Here is a 20,792-nt window from a genome sequence, read left to right as displayed (position 1 = left end):
AGGACGTAGTTTCTGAAATCAATCATAATATGCGCGAAATATATTATGACGTATATTTGTTGATACGTATATTTGTTGATACGTTATAATATGCGCGAAAGATACGTTATAAAAAAAATTGATTATATTACAATTGATATCCAATGAAATTATAATCATATTCCTGTATTATCATCTCATCCCATCAATTTATAATTAATATAATTTCAAATGAACAAATTGAATGAAACTAATAAAAAAGAATTCATTTCAAACATTAAATTGTCTAATAATATTTAATACATCAGTTATACACGAAACTATATACTAAACTCAAATATTACATTAATGTACATATACTATTGAATTGTAGCCAAGTTTCTACTAACACTTAAAATAAAAGAAGCCTAGTTCCTTTTAATGTCTTCATTCAATGTCTGCAGCTTCCATGGGAGATGAATCATTAAAGATCTACAAATAAAACAATAGAGTTAAACAATATTGTAATGAATAGTTGGATAAGTATTTAGTTAGTTTTTTAATACCTTATTCCATGATTCAGTAATGTTTGTACAAATAATGGTATGCATATGTTTCATTACATAATACTCACACTCATAGCTGCCCAATTGATGTCGACACTGTAAATTAAATAAAAATAATCAAGACTCATTGAAACCAAGGACACAAAATATCAAATTATACTCTAGCTAGCCTTTGCACCATGTAGCTTTGATCAATTTTGCTAAACCAAATTTCACAAAACCAACAACACAGTAAATTCCTCATAAAAATAGCAATCACAAAACACAAAACAAAGGTCAATTTCTCTTACATTAGGTGTGATTATTTGCATCTTCTTCCTAGAAACAGATGGAACACCCCGCAACCTTGAATGAGCTTTCAAAGACCTATACAAAAGGTAGACATCCATTACATCGATCATAATAATAATATAGGAAGAAATCAAAATAGAAAGGAAAACTTACACCTCTAATATATTTTTGATGGACAATGTGTTAACTTTCTTATGCAAGGAACATAAGAGAACTACAAGAGAATGATCAGGAACAATAACTAGCAATTGTCAATGACCCCTACAAGTTAGAATAATATTAATTAAAAGAAAATTTTAAACTAGTCATGAAGATTTCAAAAATTATGTACTTACTTATGCAAGTAAGGTGTTAAATAGACCTCTTTACTAACTTTTTCAAACATTTTTATCAAGTACTTTTGCACCTCCTCTGATTTATTTCCTACACTTTGAATTATAACAGGATCAAGAAATCCATAGATAGTAGCATTCCTTCTCTCAATGTAGAGGTGATGCAAATACCTTCAATATGAATAAATAATGTTAAAATAAATACACGAATGCAATATGATAGTATTTTCATGGTTTGTGAAGGTTTACTTACAAATTCCAAAGTTGTAGAATTGTTGTAGAGAGGAGATCATTACCAATGACAATTTCACTATGACATACAAATAAAGTGGTGGTAGCAGTCTTGCATGTGAGTTTAGGAGGCATATCTATCTCAATAGTTTTATTCTCCATTGTGACTACCGCTGCACCAAGTTGTTGGAGAGGAGACAATTGTGGTTGTGGAGGTGTAACAATGTTTGTCTTCTTAGAAACATCTTACATTTGACCATAAAATAAGTCTAATATTATATGCATCCAAATACAACAAATACATAAGTAATTAAGGCAAATATGAATAAAAATACTTACTACAATTGGCTCTGCCAATCTGGCTGGCCAAATGATAAAATTTTCTAGAGCTTGTCCCATTGTTTGAACCTCCTCACTAGACAGAGGAACACGAGCAGAAGAATCTTTAATATCTATAACCACCACTCGCAACATATCATCTTTAATAGCCTCGTGGTGGATGGTGCTTCCCAAATTATATATTTTACCTAAAGATGACACAAAAAATATCTTTAAGACACAAAAAAGATGACAATTGTTGAGTAAAATGGGTATCAATAAATATCTACAAATTGGGTATCAATACATACACAAACTAGAAATTAAAATGAATGCAAACGAACCTAATATCAATACTATCAAGGTTAGCCCTACTACACGATTTAAACACATACAATTCACATATTCAACATACACAACCAAACAAAATTGAATTTACCTAAAGCCACCAAATGCCATTGGGTACATCCATCGCAAGAACACAGGTCCACAAAGTCTAATTTCCCTTACTAAATGTACAATCAAGTGAACCATGATATCAAAAAATGATGGAGGGAAATACATCTCCAACTCACACAATATAACTTTAGCCTCATTCTCCAAATGATCCAACTATGCAGGCTCAATAACTTTACTACAAATGGCATTAAAAAAGAAGCATAATCTAGTTAATGCATATCTAATATTCTTAGGCAATATTCCCCGAATCGCCACTGGTAGGAGTTGTTGCATTAAAACATGACAATCATGAGATTTTAACCCAAGTAATTTCAAATCTTTCATAGATACAAGTCGTTTCACATTAGAAGAGTAACCATGCGAAACTTTTACACCACGTAAAAACTCACAGAAACTTCTCTTTTCTTGTTTAGATAATGTGTGACATGCCGGAGGCAAGTATGTTTGTTTGCCATGAGATTGGGGAGCTAATTGTTCTCTTATTCCCATTTCAACCAAGTCCAAGCGACTCTTCATACCATCTTTGTTCCAATAATATTGTCACACATATTTTTCTCTACATGTATGACATTTATACAATGTCTTACATCAAGCATCCTCCAATATGGGAGATCAAAGAAGATTGATCTTTTCTTCCATATGTTTGTTGTTGTGACTTGCTTTTTTGTCTTGCCAAGCACAACATTGATGTCCTTTACACGTTCATACACTTCTAATCCACTTAAAGGTGTTGGAGCTATTTCATTTTCTTAACATCCATTAAATGCTTTTTTTAATTTACGAAAAGGATGATTTGCACTAAGAAATCTTCGATGTCCAATGTAAACTATTTTCTTTCCATGCTTAAGTTGATGGTGACATGTGCCTTCTTCACATATAGGGCATGCTTTGTGACCCTTTGTGTTATACCCACTCAAATTACCATATGCTGGAAAGTCATTGATTGTACAAAATAACATGGCATGCAACTTAAAAGTGGAGTCTGTGTACCCGTCAAACACATCAACGTCTTCCTCCCACAACATTTTCAAATCTTCAACTAGTGGGCTTAAATAAACATCAATGTCGTTTTCTGGTTGTCGTGGACCAGAAACCATTAAAGATAACATGACGTATTTAAGTTTCATGCACAACCAAGGAGGTAAGTTGTAGATCACTAACATGACAGGCCATGAGCTATGTCTACTATTCAAGTTACCGTACGGGTTCACTCCATCTGTAGCAAGTCCAAGCCTAAGGTTTCTTGGATCATTTCCAAAATATGGAAACATTGAATCTATTGTCTGCCATTGACTACAATCAGCTGGATGCCTTATTTGACCATCTCTTCTACGTTCATCTGCATGTTATCTAATGATTTTTGCATCTTTGACATTAGCAAATAATCTTTTAAACCTTGGAATTATAGGAAGATACCACAACACCTTTACTGGAACACCCTTCCTCACATCATCTTCGAAGTCACCATCTTTTTACTTGTATCTTGATAACCCACAATGTGGACATTGATGTAACTTTTCATATTCCTTCCTATACAACACACAATCGTTCGGATAAGCATGAATCTTTTTATACTCCATACCCATTGGACATAATATCTTATTCACATCATAATTAGATGTTGGCATCGTGTTACCTCCAGGAAGAATGTCATTCACTAACTCAAGCAATTCGGTGAAACTCTTATCACTCCACTCATTTTTTGCCTTCACATTAAACAGTTTTAATATTGCCGACAATCGAGTGTACTTAATGCACCCCGAATACAAAGGCATTTCTGCATCACTACACAAAGTTTCATACATATGTGATCGTGCAAAGACATCATCTCCAACATCACGAATCATTTGCTCCAAACCATCTTCCATAACGAAATTCACTTCTTCTGCTTCAGTTTGAGAACCATGTGCTATTGGCACTTCTACTAATTCACCATGCCATGTCCACTTGGTGTAGCTCCTTAGGAACCCATCACACAAAACATGCTCTCGTATTACTGCAATGGGTAGTCTCCGCTCGTTCAAGCAATTCACACATGAACAATAAAATCTTCCATTATTATCTGTTACATTCCTCATAGCAAATTCAACAAATTGCTCTGCTCCTCTCTCATATTCTTCGGTTGTTCGTTTAGAATTTATCCAACTTCGGTTCATATTAACGTTCTGTGCCAATGAACTGAAACCAAGAAAGTGGTGACACTTTAACGTTTATTTAACAACGTTAGGCTTTGTAGAAAGCTACAACGCAACAACACTATAAAGGTTATTTAATAACTTTTATGAAAACCTTTAAGGTTATTTTGTTGTATTGTGTTAATTCTCAATGACCCTCCTACTAATCTTATTCCAAAAAGACAACAAATAAAAGATTTTTGGTTTTGTAATAATAAAACCATAATAATACTACCCTTCATACATGAAAGAAAGAATAATTTCATTCTAATAAACATAGTTGGAAGAAAAAACATGAACAATTACAAACTAATACAACTAAAAGACAATAAATTAGAAAGACATGAAGGATAAAAATTAATACCTTACATATGGAATCTTTAAATTGATAACTTGTACGAGGAACCCTAACCAATGCTTGATTATAATTGTAATCAATGACTGAGCAATAGAACAGCAAACCTGGTGGTATTCGTCATAAGAAAATTTATTTTTAGATTATGGGATGACATCTTTAAACAACATACTAATTTTATGCCTTGATTTCATCCAGAATAGGTGATGTATGAAATTACAAAAGCTATTTGTTGTCCAAAATCTAAGGTGTAGTACTTAGTCGTGTACCATCAAATCCAAGGTTTTGAAAATTTAAATGATGCATAGTCTTATCAACTAGCATTTATTGTGGTGTGGCCCCTCACATGCAATTTTCTCATTTAATAAAGATTTTCATTCAGACCCGTGAAGTGAAGAAATTCCTTTTAACCATCTCTGACAGCAACATATTTACCTCAAATTCTGCCTTCTCCACAACTTTTGGATTTCTTATCACTTCTAACTTTCCTCATATTATAAATGCTTTTGGTGCTGCACTTTCCTTTCACACAATTCATTCTATTATTACTCTTCTTCTTCTTTTTAACTAATGATATCATCACACACCATAACAAAAACATTTAATGTTACCAAATACTAGAAACAACTACCTTTGTAAATCGACAACCCGGTCTCAGTCCCCTATCCAAAACAAACAAAACATCCATAACATCAACCCAGATTTATTTTAACTTCTTTTTGCCTCAATTTAGTACTCTACCCACACTTTTTCTTGCGTCTGTTCACAACCCTTGGGTGCAGTCTCCCATACCATTTGCAACGATTCATCTTTTGTCTTTTTGAATTAAGCTAATCAACTTTTACTTTTAAGAAAAAATCTGATACACGAACATCAACAGATTTTCCAAAATAATAAAAAAAAACAAGATAAGACCGAAAAATGAAAGTCAATTAGCTCATCAACACCATTAGAAAAATTACACTCACATTCCATGCATATTTGAAGCAAAATTTGAGTTATCGCCTGTAGGAATAGGTCCTTGAAGTCTATTCCTATCCAGTTGAAGTTCTTGACGGAATCTCAAGTTTCCAAGCTCTGGTGTAGCCTACCAGTCAACCCGTTGGACTACAAGTTTCTACAAGAATACAAAAAAAAATGAATAAGTACGAGAGTTAATAAATTTTTTTTTCTATTCAGGAAGTTTATACTGAATTTCTTTTACATTTACACAACTTGAGTTAGATTTCCAAACTCTAGAGAATTGGTCCTATTAACTGATTCATTCCTAGATCAAGCACACCTTGAGATATTTCAACTCGCACAATTCTCTAGGTATTAATAAGTGAAATTGAGAAAGGGAAAGCAAACCTAGAGTGAAGGAATGGGATTTCTTAGACGTGAAAGATGAGGAAGAAGGGAACGTTGGTAAGTGGGGCTTCTTGTCCGCGGAGAACGACTGAGACGACGACGTAGCAGCAAGAGCCTGCTTTGATGTGTTGTACTTCCTCGGTCGCTCCTGTTTCCTCTTAGTCGGTTCAAGCTGTGACGACACCACTAAGGCCACAGAGTGAGGGTAGAGTATGTGTGACCCGTCGGCCTTGGACAAGAAACTATTGGTCGGAGAGGCGGTTGTGGATGCGGCGGTCTGCGTTGGTGGAGGAGACGAGAAAACCTAATTGTATCTCGAATATGGCGGCCCCTTGCGCGTCGTGGGGGAGGAGTGTTCTCAGAGCAAGAAAAGCACGGCGTGGAGGGAGTGTTCTTGGAACGAGAGTTTAGAAAGGAAGAGAGGAAGAGAGGATCGAGAGTGAGAGGGAACATGAAAGGGATGAGAGGACCGAGAGTGTGAGAGTGAGAGGGAACGTGAAAGAGATAAAATTAGAGAGGTACAAATATTATGACTGATTTCTAAAACTTAGTCATAATACATTAAGAAATTTTAACATATTATAACATATATTCATATCTACGTAATAATAGGTTTTGAACTTATTTACAAGTTTGTCACCGCGTTTTATATTATGACTGATGTACAAAACTATGTCATAATATGTCTTAAACTTATTTACAAGTTTGCCACTGCATTTTATATTATGACTGATGTACAAAACTACGTCATAATATGTCTCACTTTTATTACGATTCTGCCACCGGTCAACATATTATGATGGATAATTTTTGTATGTCATAATAGGTTGTCATAGAAAGGTATTTTTGCACTAGTGTCACTTTTATCCGATCAATTTCTATAATAGAGTAAAGTTAATTTTCTACCTTTTACTTGGTTTGTTTATCCTTCTTGTGCATGCGGACCATCTAGGATTGCATGTGATGTTTGAGTTTTCTTTAAAAGTCTCTAGTGATCAATGGTTCTAATGGTATGTCTTGATCGTGTTTGTGTTGTTCTTAGAGATAGATAAAGTCTTATATATGGATCAAGTTCAAGTAAGGGAAACTAATTGTAATGTTTATAAGTTATTGATGTTTTGAGATTTGTAATTTGCATGTTTGAATTGAATGAAAATATTTGAATTATTGATGTTCATTTGTTTTAAAGATTGTTTTTGTTGAATTGATTGGTTGAGTTGAATTAGGGAAATGAGAATTTGATCAGTTGATCCAATTGGTATGTGTCCTGACATTAAAAATTGTTTTTGAACCAAGTACTAAGAAAGGGAATACCAAATTGACCATTTGAATAGGTTCCATTTTCACAAATCACATATTTTGCATATGTTAATATTTAATATAGCGTTGAGCAACAATAAGCTTACACTGAGCGCTAGTTCTTTGTGTAGGTATGAGAGCATTTTAGCTCCTGATTGTTGAACGCTAGTCTTGTACTGTTGAATGTAGAAAAATGTGAATGTTTTAGCGTGAGTGGTAGTAAGACATTGCTGAGCGCCATTGTCCATTACAAGTCTGGAGTAATTTAGTTCCAGGACACTAAGTAGTAGAAGGGTGACGTTGAGTGTGAAACCCAAATAAAATAAAAATATTTTTTATTTTTTTTTACGATATTAAATATTTAATTATGGTATGATATTGGGTGATAAAAGTGTTTAAAAGTTGTATAAAAATTAATTAATAATTATTTTAATTTGAATTTTCGAAATGGGTTCTTGCGCAAAAATCTGGCCTAATTGTTTCTTGGATTGTCTGCTTTCCCCTGGACTGCAGTTCGAACCTGTGTTGCGCCCTTAAAAGGGTTTTTGTTTTCTTTCCTTTCTTTTATGTTTGGGTGCAACGGTGGGGCCACACGTGGAAAGAGAAATTGGGGGAGCAATTATAATTGCTGCAGAGTATTAATAGGAGAGAGAGAGACGTGGAAGAGAGAAGAAAATAGGAGAGGTGGGGTCCAGGAAGGGTTCTTTTCAACCAATGGGAAAAGTGAGTGAATCTCCACCTTCTGCTTGTTTTATTTTTCCTTTCCGTTAATCTCTCGGTGCAAGTAGGAAAATCTGCTGGGTATAATGGGAATAATAATAATAATAATAATAATAATAATAATAATAGTGATAAATATTATTAGTTACCGTTTTTATTTCAGAAGACTTGAAGTGAATGGGCTTTAGGAAATATTTAGGGTTAGTAGTGTGATTTATAAAATCTGTTTTGGGAGAGAGTTACACTGACTAGCCGTAAGAAAGGAAGAACAAACTCTATTTATTTTCTGTGAAAACCGAGAGAAATCCAGATAAGAAAATCCTTGCCTCTGCACAGCCATGGGCGTAAGAGTAAAGAGAGGAGTTTTCATGGACAAGAATACGACATCGTAGGAGGCTTGGAGCTTGCTGGTAAACTAAGGTAAGGGGATTTTGTATAGGTAGGATTTTGTTGTGTACGTTTTACTCATTGCATGTTGATGATGCATGTAATGTGTAAAGTTTTTTTTCCTAATATATTATTTAGTGTTTCATTATTTAATGTTTCATTACATAACATTACATTATTTTTATAATTTCTCTTTCGATTTCTGTTTTACTAGATTAGTTTAAAATGTTTACTTTTAAAATGTTTACAAATGTTTAATAAGATAATTTTAAAATTTGTTATATTATTTTAAAAGGTTTAATTATATTATTTAATATGTAAAAGTTTGTTTTTCTAAAATCTTTTATTATATTTTTAAAATTTAAAAGTTTATTTATTTTGAATGTAAAACTTTATTAGATCTATTTAAAATTTTTATTTATATAATTTATATACAATAAATTGTGTGAATATTTTACATTTATTAAAAATATAAATTTTTTTAAAATTCATATAAAAAATTATAAAAATTATTATGTAGTTTTAAGTATTATTATGTTTTTTGTGTTTTAATTTTTAAGTTTATTAGATTTTTTTGATTTTACAATTTAATTAAAGATGTTTAATTTATTCTATTAATTTTTAATTTTGTTAAAATTTTGTTATAAAATAAATTGTATGATTTTTTTTTAATTTATTTAAAGAAAATTGGTATGTAAAATTAATATGAAAAATTTGAATGATTTCTTAGGTACTTTTATGTATTATTATTTTGGTGTTTATTTTTAAGTTTATTAGATTATTTATAATTGTTTAATATATTCTTTTAGCTTATGATTTTATAATTTAATTATAAATGTTGAATATATTGTATTACATTTTTATTTTGTTTTTTTATGATGAAAAAAATGTTTGTTTTTCAAATTTCTTAATAGTTAAATAATGTTATTTGTTTTTTATTACTATAAATGATATTAAATATTGAGGGATGAATTTTATGTTATAGGTGATTATAGTTTAAATGGGTGAATATCATTATAGGATAAATTTTGAAATAAATTGTAGTATCTTATCAGAATTTTCGTTCTTTATAAATGAGGTTGCTGAGGGAGATCTGACACACCATTTCACAACAAACGAAATTTTTTCGTCTCATGAAAACTTAATTGAATGGGTAAGAGGGGTTGCATATGATCTAGGATTTGTTGTGGTGACTATAAGATCTGATAGAGCTATCAGTCAATCTGAGAGGAAGACGTTTGTGTGTCTAGGATGTGAAAGAAGTAGAAAATATACAAAATACAAACTTGATGTCCAACCTAGTACATATGACACTCGAAAATGTGAGTGTAAGGGGCAAGTCGTCCAGTAATGGCGATAAGTGGGTATTGCAAGTGATATGTGAATACCACAACCACGATTTAGCAGAAACTTTAGTGGGGCATCCTTATGCTGGTAGGTTAAATCCTACTGAACAAGCAATACTTGTTGATATGACTAAACCCCAAGTAACACCTGCAAATATTTTGTTGACTCTCAAACCAAATAATGATCATAATGTAACTATAATAAAACAAGTTTACACAATAAGGTATACATATAAACGCTCATGGAAAGGGTCGAGAATTGAGCTGCAACAGTTGGTGATGATGTTGGATCGCGACAAGTACATACATTGAAGTATATGTGCGGAGGATTATGAGGTTTTAGTGACCTCTTTTGGACACATCCTGATGCAATCAAGTGATTAAATTCATTTAATATTGTTTTGTTAATGGATTCAACTTATAAAACAAATAAATATCAGTGGTCGTTGCTAGAGATTGTTGGTATGACATCTACTGGGTTGACCTCTTAGTCGCATTTTCATTCTTATCAAGTGAGCGACAAAATAATTTCACTTGAACTCTTGAAAGGCTTAGAGGTTTATTTATGACATCTAAGGGTGGTCTGCAAGTCATGGTTAGTGATAGAGACTTGTCTTTGATGAATTCCATCGGTAATGTGTTTTCTTTGTAAAGGCATGAACAAACAACGTAATGCATTTAGAGAATACAACAACGAACATGTATGTTTTAATGTTATATTAGTTTATTTAATCTTTGAATATTTGATAATATTACTGATTTATTTTTGTCAGCGTTGAGTCTGATCATGATTTAATGTTGTTTTAGTTAAAAAATGTAATGTAAAGAAACATTAACTATCATGCCTATATAAAATGTGTAATGTTGTTTTACGTGAAAAAAATAACATCAAAAGTTAGTCCAAAATAATTACATAATGGGAGACAATAAAAGTATAAAAGTTATCCGGATGAAGATGATTGTCTGCCACGAACATTTCTGTCACAAACATTTCTGTCAGCTATCTTAGTCGGTGAATATTCTTCAAATGTTGATTCAGCTAAATCCAGAAGCTCTTGTGTATGAGTGTATCTTATAGTCCCCTTGGTAACTTCCCTGCAAGAGATCATTTGTTGTAACTTTCTAGCAAAGTGCTTCACCCCACCCTGAATTATAACGATGACACACGATTATATAAACAATCACAACAAAATTCATACCAGCACACCAGAGTGTGAAGGCGATCTACGACGATGCTACACTTCATCTGGAATATCACGTCGAAGTTTGGGAGCAAGACTCAGTCTGTCTTCATCGGCAACAGGAATAATGTAAAGATGGGATATCATCCGAAACCACGGAAGGTAACCATCAACACAATCAGATGGGAATCTGCTGATGAACATACCCCTAAAACATGATGTTAAAAGTGCAATCAGGCATCATCGGTCACCAGTATGTCCGTATCTGGAACAACGGGTGGGTCTTGAGGGATGGATTGTTGAAACCCAAACTGCCTCAAAACACGCTCAAGCAAATGTCGGCATAGCGTGTCACCAATCCTGATCCATCCCGAGAACATATAAATGTCGTAAAAAGGACAACTTTCCCAATGTGACTCATAAGGGAACCAGAAGATTGAATCATATGTCAGCGCATCCAAGTGTACCATGACCTCAGTGAGGATGGAACCTTGCCTCGGTGACTCCCACTTTGCAGCACGAGATTTGTCTTCCATGTACGAAGACACCAAACGCCTTCTTTCCAACGTAGGGAAGTTCTTATATATCCAACTCTACAAAATAAAAAATTAAAAATTCTATCATAATCCACATCGAAACAATTCAAGAAAATCAAAGTGAAAACTATATTTGTACCTATAACAGAGTTAAATAACCTAACATCTGCTTGGTCGAAGCCAAGCTGACATCTCCTAGGTGCTCATACATATATGCGCATCAACGCCCCAGGAATACCAGCCACATCCGTGTATGTATTTAAAGAGCAAAAGATAAGACACACGAATGGATGTGACAAACTTATTAGCAAATATAGTGCATCCAACTAGATGCAACAAATATGTCCGGACATCGTACTCTCACGGTTGTTGCTCACAGTGCTTAGCATAGATGTCAAGAAGCCAGCTTAGTCTGACTTTTTGTCTCGCAGCAACAGTGAGAATACGTTGTCTGGACATATTTGTTGCATCTAGTTGGAGGCACTATATTTGCTAATAAGTCTGTCACATCCATTCGTGTGTCTTATCTTTTGCTCTTTAAATACATACACGGATGTGGCTGGTATTCCTGAGGCGTTGATGCGCATATATGTATGAGCACCTAGGAGATGTCAGCTTGGCTTCAACCAAGCAGATGTTAGGTTATTTAACTATGTTATAGGTACAAATATAGTTTTCACTTTGATTTTCTTGAATTGTTTCGATGTGGATTATGATAGAATTTTTTATTTTGTAGAGTTGGATATATGATCACTTCCCTACGTTGGAAAAAAAGTGTTTGGTATCTTCGTACATGGAAGACAGACCTTGTGCTGCAAAGTGGCAGTCACTGTGCTGACATATGATTCAGTCATCTGGTCCCCTTATGAGTCACATTGGGAGACTCGTCCTTTTTACGACATTTGTATGTTCTCAGGATGTATCATGATTGGTGACACACTATGCCGATATTTGCTAGAGCGTGTTTTGAGGTAGTTTGGGTTTCAGCTGTCCATCCCTCGAGACCCACCCGTTGTTGCAGATGCAAACATACTAGCGACCGATGATGCCTAGTGTCACTTTCAACATCATGTTGTTAGGGGTGGGTTCATCGACAGATTCCCATCTGATTGCGTTGATGGTTACCTTCTGTGGTTTAGGATGATATCTTATCCTTACATTATTCCTATTGTCGATGAAGACCGACCGAGTCTTGCTCCCAGACTCCGACGTAATATTTCAAATGAAGTTATGCATCGCTGTAGATCGCCGCCACAATCTGGTGAGCTGGTATGTTTACATACATTGTTTATGTTATATAATTCTGTTGTGATTGTTTATATAATTGTGTGTCATCATTATAATGAGGGTGTAGTGAAGCACTTTGCCAAAAAGTTACAACAGATGATCTCTTACACGGAAGTTACCGAGGGGACTATGACATACACTCATACACGAGATCTACTGGATTTAGCTTAATCAACCGTTGAAGAATGTTCACCGACTAGGATAGCTGCCAGGAATGTTCGTGGCATATGATCGTCTTCATCCAGATAACTTTTATACTTTTATTGTTTCTCATTATGTAATTATTTTGGACTCACTTTTGATGTTATTTTTTTTCTGTAAAACAACATTACGTTTTATATATGCATGATAGTTAATGTTTCTTTACATTACATTTTTAGCTAAAACAACATTACATCATGAGCAGACTCAATCCTGACAAAAATAAATCAGCAATATTATCAAATATTCAAATATTAAATAAACTAATATAACATTAAAACATACTTGTGCATTGTTGTATTCCCTAAATGCATTACGTTGTTTGTCCATGCCCTTAAAGTATTGTATGGAATAATCCAAGTATTATTGACATATTCAAATAATAAAGGCCATGAACGGTAGGTGTATTCAAGGCGATTCAAACAGTCACCAAACATAGACTGATCTTCACAATCCATGACGTTCTCCCATGCTTCCATTACCACATCCCATGCTTTCACACAATCAACTAACATTTTGCACTTCGCTTTTACATTTTTTATAATATGGAAGCGACATAACAATTGATATGACCAAGAAAACACATTCTCGATAGAATTCATCAAAGACAAGTCTTTATCGCTGACAATGACTTGCGGACCGCCCTCAAATGTCAGAAATAAACCTTTAAGCCTTTCAAGAGCCCAAGTGAAATTGTTTTGTTGCTCACTTGATAAAAATGCAAATGCGGTTGAGTAGATCAACTTAGGAGATGTCATACCAACAATCTTTAGCAGCGACAACCGATATTTATTTGTTTTATAAGTTGATCCATTAACAAAATAATATGAAATGAATTCAATAACTTGATTGCATCAGGATGTGTCCAAAAGAGGTTACTGAAAACCTCAGAATCCTCCGTACATCTACTCCAATATATGTACTTGTCGCGATCTAACATCATCATCAGTTGTTGCAGCTCAGTTCTCGACCCTCTCAATGAACGTTTATATGTATATCTTGTTGTGTAAACTTGTTTTATTGTAGTTACATTATGATCATTATTTTGTTTGAGAGTCAATAAAATATTTGAAGGTGTTACTTGGATTTTAGTCATATCAATAAGTATTGCTTGTTCAGTAGGATTTAACCTACCAGCATAAGGATGTCCCACTAAAGTTTTTGCTAAATCGTGGTTGTGGTATCCACATATCACTTGCAATACCCAAACTTCATCATTACCAAATGGCTTGCCCCTTAACTGGAAAGGACATTCACATTTTCGGGTGTCATATGTACTAGGTGGGACATCAAGTTTGTATTTTCTATATTTTCTACCTCTTTCACATCCTATACACACAAACGTCTTCCTCCTAGTTGACTGGTAGCTTTATCGGATCTTATAGTCACCACAACAAATCCTAGATCATATGCATTCCCTCTTACTCATTCAATTAAGTTTTCACAAGACGAAAAAATTTCATTTGTTGTGAAATGGTTCGTCAGATCTCCCTCAACAATCTCATTTATAAAGGATGAAAATTCTGATAACATGTTAGAATTTATTTCAGAATTCATTCCATAACGATATTAGTTTATTTACACTATAATCACCTATAACATAAAATTCATCCCTCAATATTTAATATCATTTATAGAAATAAAAAAACAAATAACAATCTAAGAAATTTGAAACAAAACATTAAGTAATACAATATATTCAACATTTATAATTAAATTACAAAATCATAAGCTAATACAATACATTAATAATTGTAAATAATCTAATAAACTTAAAAATAAACAACAAAATATTAATACATAAAAATACCTAAAAATTCATTCAAATTTTTTCATATTAATTTTACATACCAATTTTCTTTAAATAAATTAAATAAACTCATACAATTTATTTTATAACAAAATTAAAAATTAATAGAATAAATTAAATATTTTTAATTAAATTATAAAATAAAAAAATAATCTAATAAACTTAAAAATTAAAACACAAAAAACATATTAATACTTAAAACTACATAATAATTTTTATAATTTTTTTATACAAATTTTAAATATATAATTCTTTAATAAATTTAAAACATTCATACAAATTATTATATATAATCTATCTATTTAAACAGTTATAAATAATATAAATAAACATTTTAAATTAATCTAATAAAATTTTACATTCAAAATAAACAAACTTTTAAATTTTAAAATAATATATAATAAAAGATTTAAAAAAAATAAACTTTTACATTACAAATAATATAACTAAACCTATTAAAATAATATAACAAATTTTAAAATTGTCTTATTAAACATTTGTAAACATTTTAAACTAATATAATAAAACAAAAATCGAAACAGAAATTGTAAAAGTAATGTAATGTTCTATAATGAAACATTAAATAATGAAACACTTAATAATATATTCTGGGAAAAAACTTTACACATTACAAATATCATCAGATCTAGATGTGTGAACAAAAATTATAAAATATATGCATCACAAATCCAAATGTAATAAACAAATTTATATGCATCACATTTTTAAACGTTACAAAGGGCATCGGATATCCAGATTCGAAAGTCCCCTATGAGATTTACATATATGATGTATACATTTTCTTTGTATTTTTCTTTTTTCATAAATTTTGTTTATTAAATTTTATAAAATCATACAAATTATTTTTTAACATTATAAATTACATTAAACATTTATAAATTAATAAAAATTATAAACTAATACAATAATTAAAAAGCTAATGTAATGAGATTTTAAAATCCATCAAACATAAATATTGGATATGGACCTCCAAAAATCAAAACATCAGATGTCAACATCCAATACATCCGATGCTGTGATTTTTGGATTCCCATATCCGATATACATGTTTTATGTGTATATCTCATGCACTTGAAACAGTTATTCAAAGAAAACCTCCCAACCTCTTAGCAGCAATCTCCAAACACCAATCCCAACCACCAACAACACCATCAGCTACCTAGAAGCACGCCAAGCCTGCCTACCCTGAAGCACCACCTTCAAATGCCAAGTCTGCCTCCCTCGAAGCACCACCTCCAAGTTGCTGGAACACCTTAAACTACCTCAATAAACCCCTTCAAATCTCTCTCAAGTATCAAAATCACACTCACTAATATGGAGTACACAGGAACTTAATGAAAATAAAGGAAATAATGGAAAGAAACAAAAGAGAAGAAAAGGTGCAATTCAAATGGGGTGTAAAGGTTTTTAATAGAGGAAATGGGTTGCATGTTTTGTGATAGGTAAAATGGGGTGTAGGGTTTCAATGTTGCACAAAATTTGTCAATAAACATAAAATTATTAGATAATCACTTCATTAATTAGAGGTATTTTTGGAAATTGAAGGTGCATGGTGAAAAGGTTGGAAGTGAAGGATGAAACACAAAAAAAAAAAGAGACTATATTAGACTTTCAGAGTAAAAATGCCCAAATCAATTTGGGAAAAAAATTGCAATTAGGTTATCTAAACCCAATTAAAGAAAACAACTAATACCTAAAACAAAATTCTAATTTAGAATTTCAATTATGTTCAGCTTATTATAAAATCCTCACTTTAATAAATTCCTAATTTGATTTCTGTTTCGTAGATATTTTGTGGGACCGAGAGACATACCTTTCTGACGTGACTTTGTCGTTTCTGGATGACTTTAAACCCCACGCTCGTCCTTCGATGGGTCGCTTGCGCTCCTTCACCAGCACAAGGGGGAGGTACCTACAAAAGATACTCCAACGCTCAAGTTAGGCGTGTGAGTTGAAGAGCCTCGACTTTTGGTTGAATATTTAGTGAATGATTATCACTATTAAGTATTTAGAAGTGTGAGTCGAACGTGAATGGAACATACCTGACTTTTGGTCCTGTCATTGTATTTATAAGTGCTTCATAAACCAAATAATAACAAACTTACCTGAAGATTCAGTTGGTTATTGATAAACAGCTTATCAATATCTTTAATTAGATATTCTTGATTATTTTATCATCTGCTGGACTATTGGCCCAATAACTTAAATGTTGGCCCAATTGCGACCCAATCTTTGACCTGATTAACTGTAACGGATGAATTGAACGGTGCCGAATGTTAACCGTTCGGTCTCCACTAGGTACGATACGATTTCTAATTACCATTAAATAAAAATCCTAATTGTACCATATGTACCGGACGGTCTGAGAGCAGTATAACGACCGATGTTTCTTCAATCCTTTTACTCCTCTGATAGCATTGTCGGACGGCTGGCATCAGCACTCACCACACATTGTGCGACCCGACCATTCATCCTCTTGCTAGAATGAGTAATGACGGTATACCGTACGGGCGGCGATGTAAGGCCGACCGGTGAGCTGGATCATTAAGACTATGATTGAGGTAAATGGTGATTAAGGTCATTGGGCTGAAATTGGGTCGTGATTAACTTTTCACTAATCTCAAGCCTATGGCGAAAACTATAAATACAGGTCAGAGGTGAGTGGTAGATAGGTTGCATTTACTGCACATTCATTACTATTTCATTGAATCGCCAAACGGTTCCCATACTGACTTTGGCATCGGAGAATCTTTGACAGGTTCTCCCCGGACGGAAGAGTGGACAACAGGACTTGGAGCGAGACCGGACGGCTAGAAGACAAATTGTGGAGGAGTTATGTGAGTTAGGCCCAAATAACCGAAACATTTTGGCGTCTGAGAGCAGTATAACGGCCGGTGTTTCTTCAATCTTTTTACTCCTCTGATAGCATTGTCGGACGACTGACATCAGCACTCACCACACATTGTGCGACCCGACCATTCATCCTCCTGCTCAATGAGTAATGACGGTATACTGTACGGGCGACAGTGTAAGGCCGACCGGTGACCTGGATCATTAAGACTAGGATTAAGGTAGATGATGATTAGGGCCATTGGGCTGAAATTGGACTGTGATTAACTTTTCACTAATCCCAAGCCCATGGCGAAAACTATAAATACAGGTCAGAAGTGAGTGGTAGATAGGTTGCATTTACTGTACATTCATTACTATTTCATTGAATCGTCAAACGGTTCCCGTATTGACTTTGACATCGAAGAATCTTTAACAGGTTTCCCTATAGGAAAGAGTGGACAACAGGACTTGGAGCGAGATCAGACGGTTAGAAGACAAATTGTGGAGGAGTTCGGTGACTTAACTCCAAATAATCGAAACACTAACTTTTTTTTAATAGGTCATTAATAATAATAAAAAGGAAACTTAGTCTGATTAATTCAGAATTCAAATACGTGAATGTATTAAGATTTGATTTAGAATTCAATCAGGATTCAATTTATTTTAATCTTGACTTTTAATAATAGAATACTGATTAAAAAAACTCTTCATTCTAATAAGAAGAAACCCAAAATTTTAATTTGATTTTAATTGTAATTAAATCAAAATCCTATTTGCTACATAAAAAGAACTTTAATTTCTATCTAGTTTAAGAAAATCATATGTGTATATTATAATAATACATCAATGTTTATTGTTCTAATTAAAATATAAATTTATTAATATTTATTAGGTTATCAAATATTCAAGAACCAATCAATGTATAAACATTTATTCATGGTATAAAACTTATTTCTTATTTGAAAACAACTTTTTTGTATTCTTTTAATTCATTTAATACTTTTTACTTATTTAACCTTATTTCTGTAATTTGTTAAAAGTATGTGCTACAGTCACACAACACAATTAAAAATATTTTCTATATTATATTCGACTTATTTTGAAGAAATAATATTTTTTCTGCCACACTTTTTACATAGAGATTTTAAAAAATGGTTAAAAAAAGTTCGATTGTTTCATTTATATATTTACAATATAACCTTTTTTTCTTATTTCGTGTTTCACAAGTTTAGGACAAGTTAAATGTTGGTTTTTTAATCTTTAAAATACTATTTTTTTAGTTTTTTTTTTTAAATCTTCTGTGTCATCTAAATAATTGAAAGAAAAATGAACACATGATTTAATGATAAGAATGGAAAATCACGATAAGTTGTCAGACAAACAAGCGTAATTTATAGTCATACAAGTAAAATATTCATTAAAATGCAAACTCAAGATAATTTATCATGTAAAAGTAATTCATAGTCAAAACAGAGATATTATAACATTTTTTTTCACAAATTAAAGCAAACATTTATTTTTTTTTTCGAGTCAGTTTTAAAAGCTTGTAAGCTATACCTTTAAATTTCTTTTTATGATTTTAACCAAATAAAAAACTTCTACCCTATCCAAATGAAAAAAAAAGTCTACCTAATATAAATTTTAAAAATAAATTCAAATTTGACATGTTTTAGTAAAACTAAAACAAAAGACAAACATGGGTCAAAACCTTAAAATGGTAACCCAAATTATAGGACCCGGCCCAATCTTGAACGTTAGCAAAAGCTAAAAAGACAATAAATAAATGAATAAATTGTTGGGGAAAAGTAAAAAATAAAAAAGAGCAAAAATGAATAGACATGTTAACCTTGAAAGAGATTCTAAACAATATCATTGATCAAACGTTTATGGCGATGATAGTGCCTCTCCATGAAAGCTCTCGAAGCTCCTTCTATGCTTCTTCGCCATGTCTACAACAACAACAACCATTGAAAAAGACAACTTATGCTAAGCTTTTTAAGACTTCAGACACATCAACAAAATTATTCATTCAAACTCTATTGCACTTCATATTATTCATATAGTATACTTCAAAATGTATTATTCTAGTCTTTTTTTTTTTTTTTTCTATACTTGATGTTTAAAAATTAAAATTTCACAAGAAAAAAAATATAAAATATCTTTTATGAATTAAAATTAACTTATAGATATTCTTTTACCCAAAATTCTTTAAATCATATAAATTTGATTTACCTTCTCAATGGTTCCCAACAGCGACTTGTTTCTGAAATCCCTTGTCCTCAAAATGTGGGCCCCTCCAATCCCAATCTGCCGGAGAAACGCCGTCTTTCGCGTGGCGGCCGGCGGAGGTAGAAGCGACCTCCGTTCGACGAAGACGGTGGCGACTGCGGCAGATTCTACCCTCTTGGTGATCTTCTTCTTCTTTGGAACGTTGTTAGAGTGACCCACTTCAGCAAACTTCCTGAGCAGTTCGTCGGAACTTTTCTTTGTGACATGCTGAACCTTTTCAGCAGTGCTCATTGCAATAACGTTGGAAATTAGATTTGTAATGAAGAATGTTGTTTTACTATGGTTGAGTTTTGATCAAAGGAAATTGGACCGTTGAGGGAAACAAATGATTGTGATTTATGCGTGGGAGAGGAAGAAAATATAGCCGTTGGGATGAGACCTGATTCGGAATTTTAGAAAAATAATTTGTATCATAAAAAATAAATTGCATTAAAAAAGTGACAATAGAAATTGCATACACAAAACTGTTTATTTAAACTTTAATCCACAATTATATTAAATTAACTAAAAATATTTTATTTAATAAAGTGATGTTTGCAGTGTATTAGTTTTAATATTTTATTTATTTAAATTAGCGTGAATACTAATTATTAAAAAATTAAAATAAATAAAGTTAGCTTGGCATCAGCACACTAATCACATTTTTTTATATACTTTTATTTATTTTAGCGTCATTTCAACTAATATATTTTAAATTTATGTACGTTTTTCATAATGAATATGAATCATAAATTACTTTTAATATGATAATCTAAATTTAAAAATATAATTTTTCCACTCATAATTTTTTTTACTATTACAAATTATTAGAATTATTAATGGAATTTTACTAATGAAAATAAATGTATT

At 32.3% G+C, this 20,792-nt stretch overlaps 1 protein-coding gene and 1 pseudogene across 2 annotated transcripts; both read right to left on the bottom strand.

Annotated features, from left to right (window-relative positions):
* Positions 1-219: 219 nt before the first annotated feature.
* Positions 220-6,540, bottom strand: LOC148194130 (uncharacterized; annotated as a pseudogene). The gene is made up of 9 exons (XR_015781353.1): positions 6,035-6,540; positions 5,653-5,801; positions 4,694-4,791; positions 2,136-4,333; positions 1,401-1,905; positions 1,151-1,318; positions 815-1,076; positions 525-620; positions 220-450 (listed from the first exon to the last, which is right to left on the bottom strand). The product of XR_015781353.1 is annotated as an uncharacterized LOC148194130 (transcript).
* Positions 6,541-19,158: 12,618 nt separating this feature from the next.
* LOC124838803 (uncharacterized) lies at positions 19,159-20,252 on the bottom strand. Its single transcript, XM_047314493.2, has 2 exons — positions 19,887-20,252; positions 19,159-19,603 (listed from the first exon to the last, which is right to left on the bottom strand). Exons 1-2 carry the CDS (start codon positions 20,172-20,174, stop codon positions 19,514-19,516), a joined length of 378 nt encoding a protein of 125 aa, XP_047170449.1. The 5' UTR covers positions 20,175-20,252; the 3' UTR covers positions 19,159-19,513.
* Between the last annotated feature and the right edge of the window lie 540 nt (positions 20,253-20,792).

This window comes from Vigna umbellata, chromosome 8 (genome assembly GCF_029865625.1).
Source record: "Vigna umbellata cultivar VRB3 chromosome 8, Vumbellata_1.0, whole genome shotgun sequence".
Taxonomy (NCBI): domain Eukaryota; kingdom Viridiplantae; phylum Streptophyta; class Magnoliopsida; order Fabales; family Fabaceae; genus Vigna; species Vigna umbellata.
Note: the sequence above shows the minus strand (reverse complement) of the source record. Positions and strands in the feature narration are given on the sequence as shown.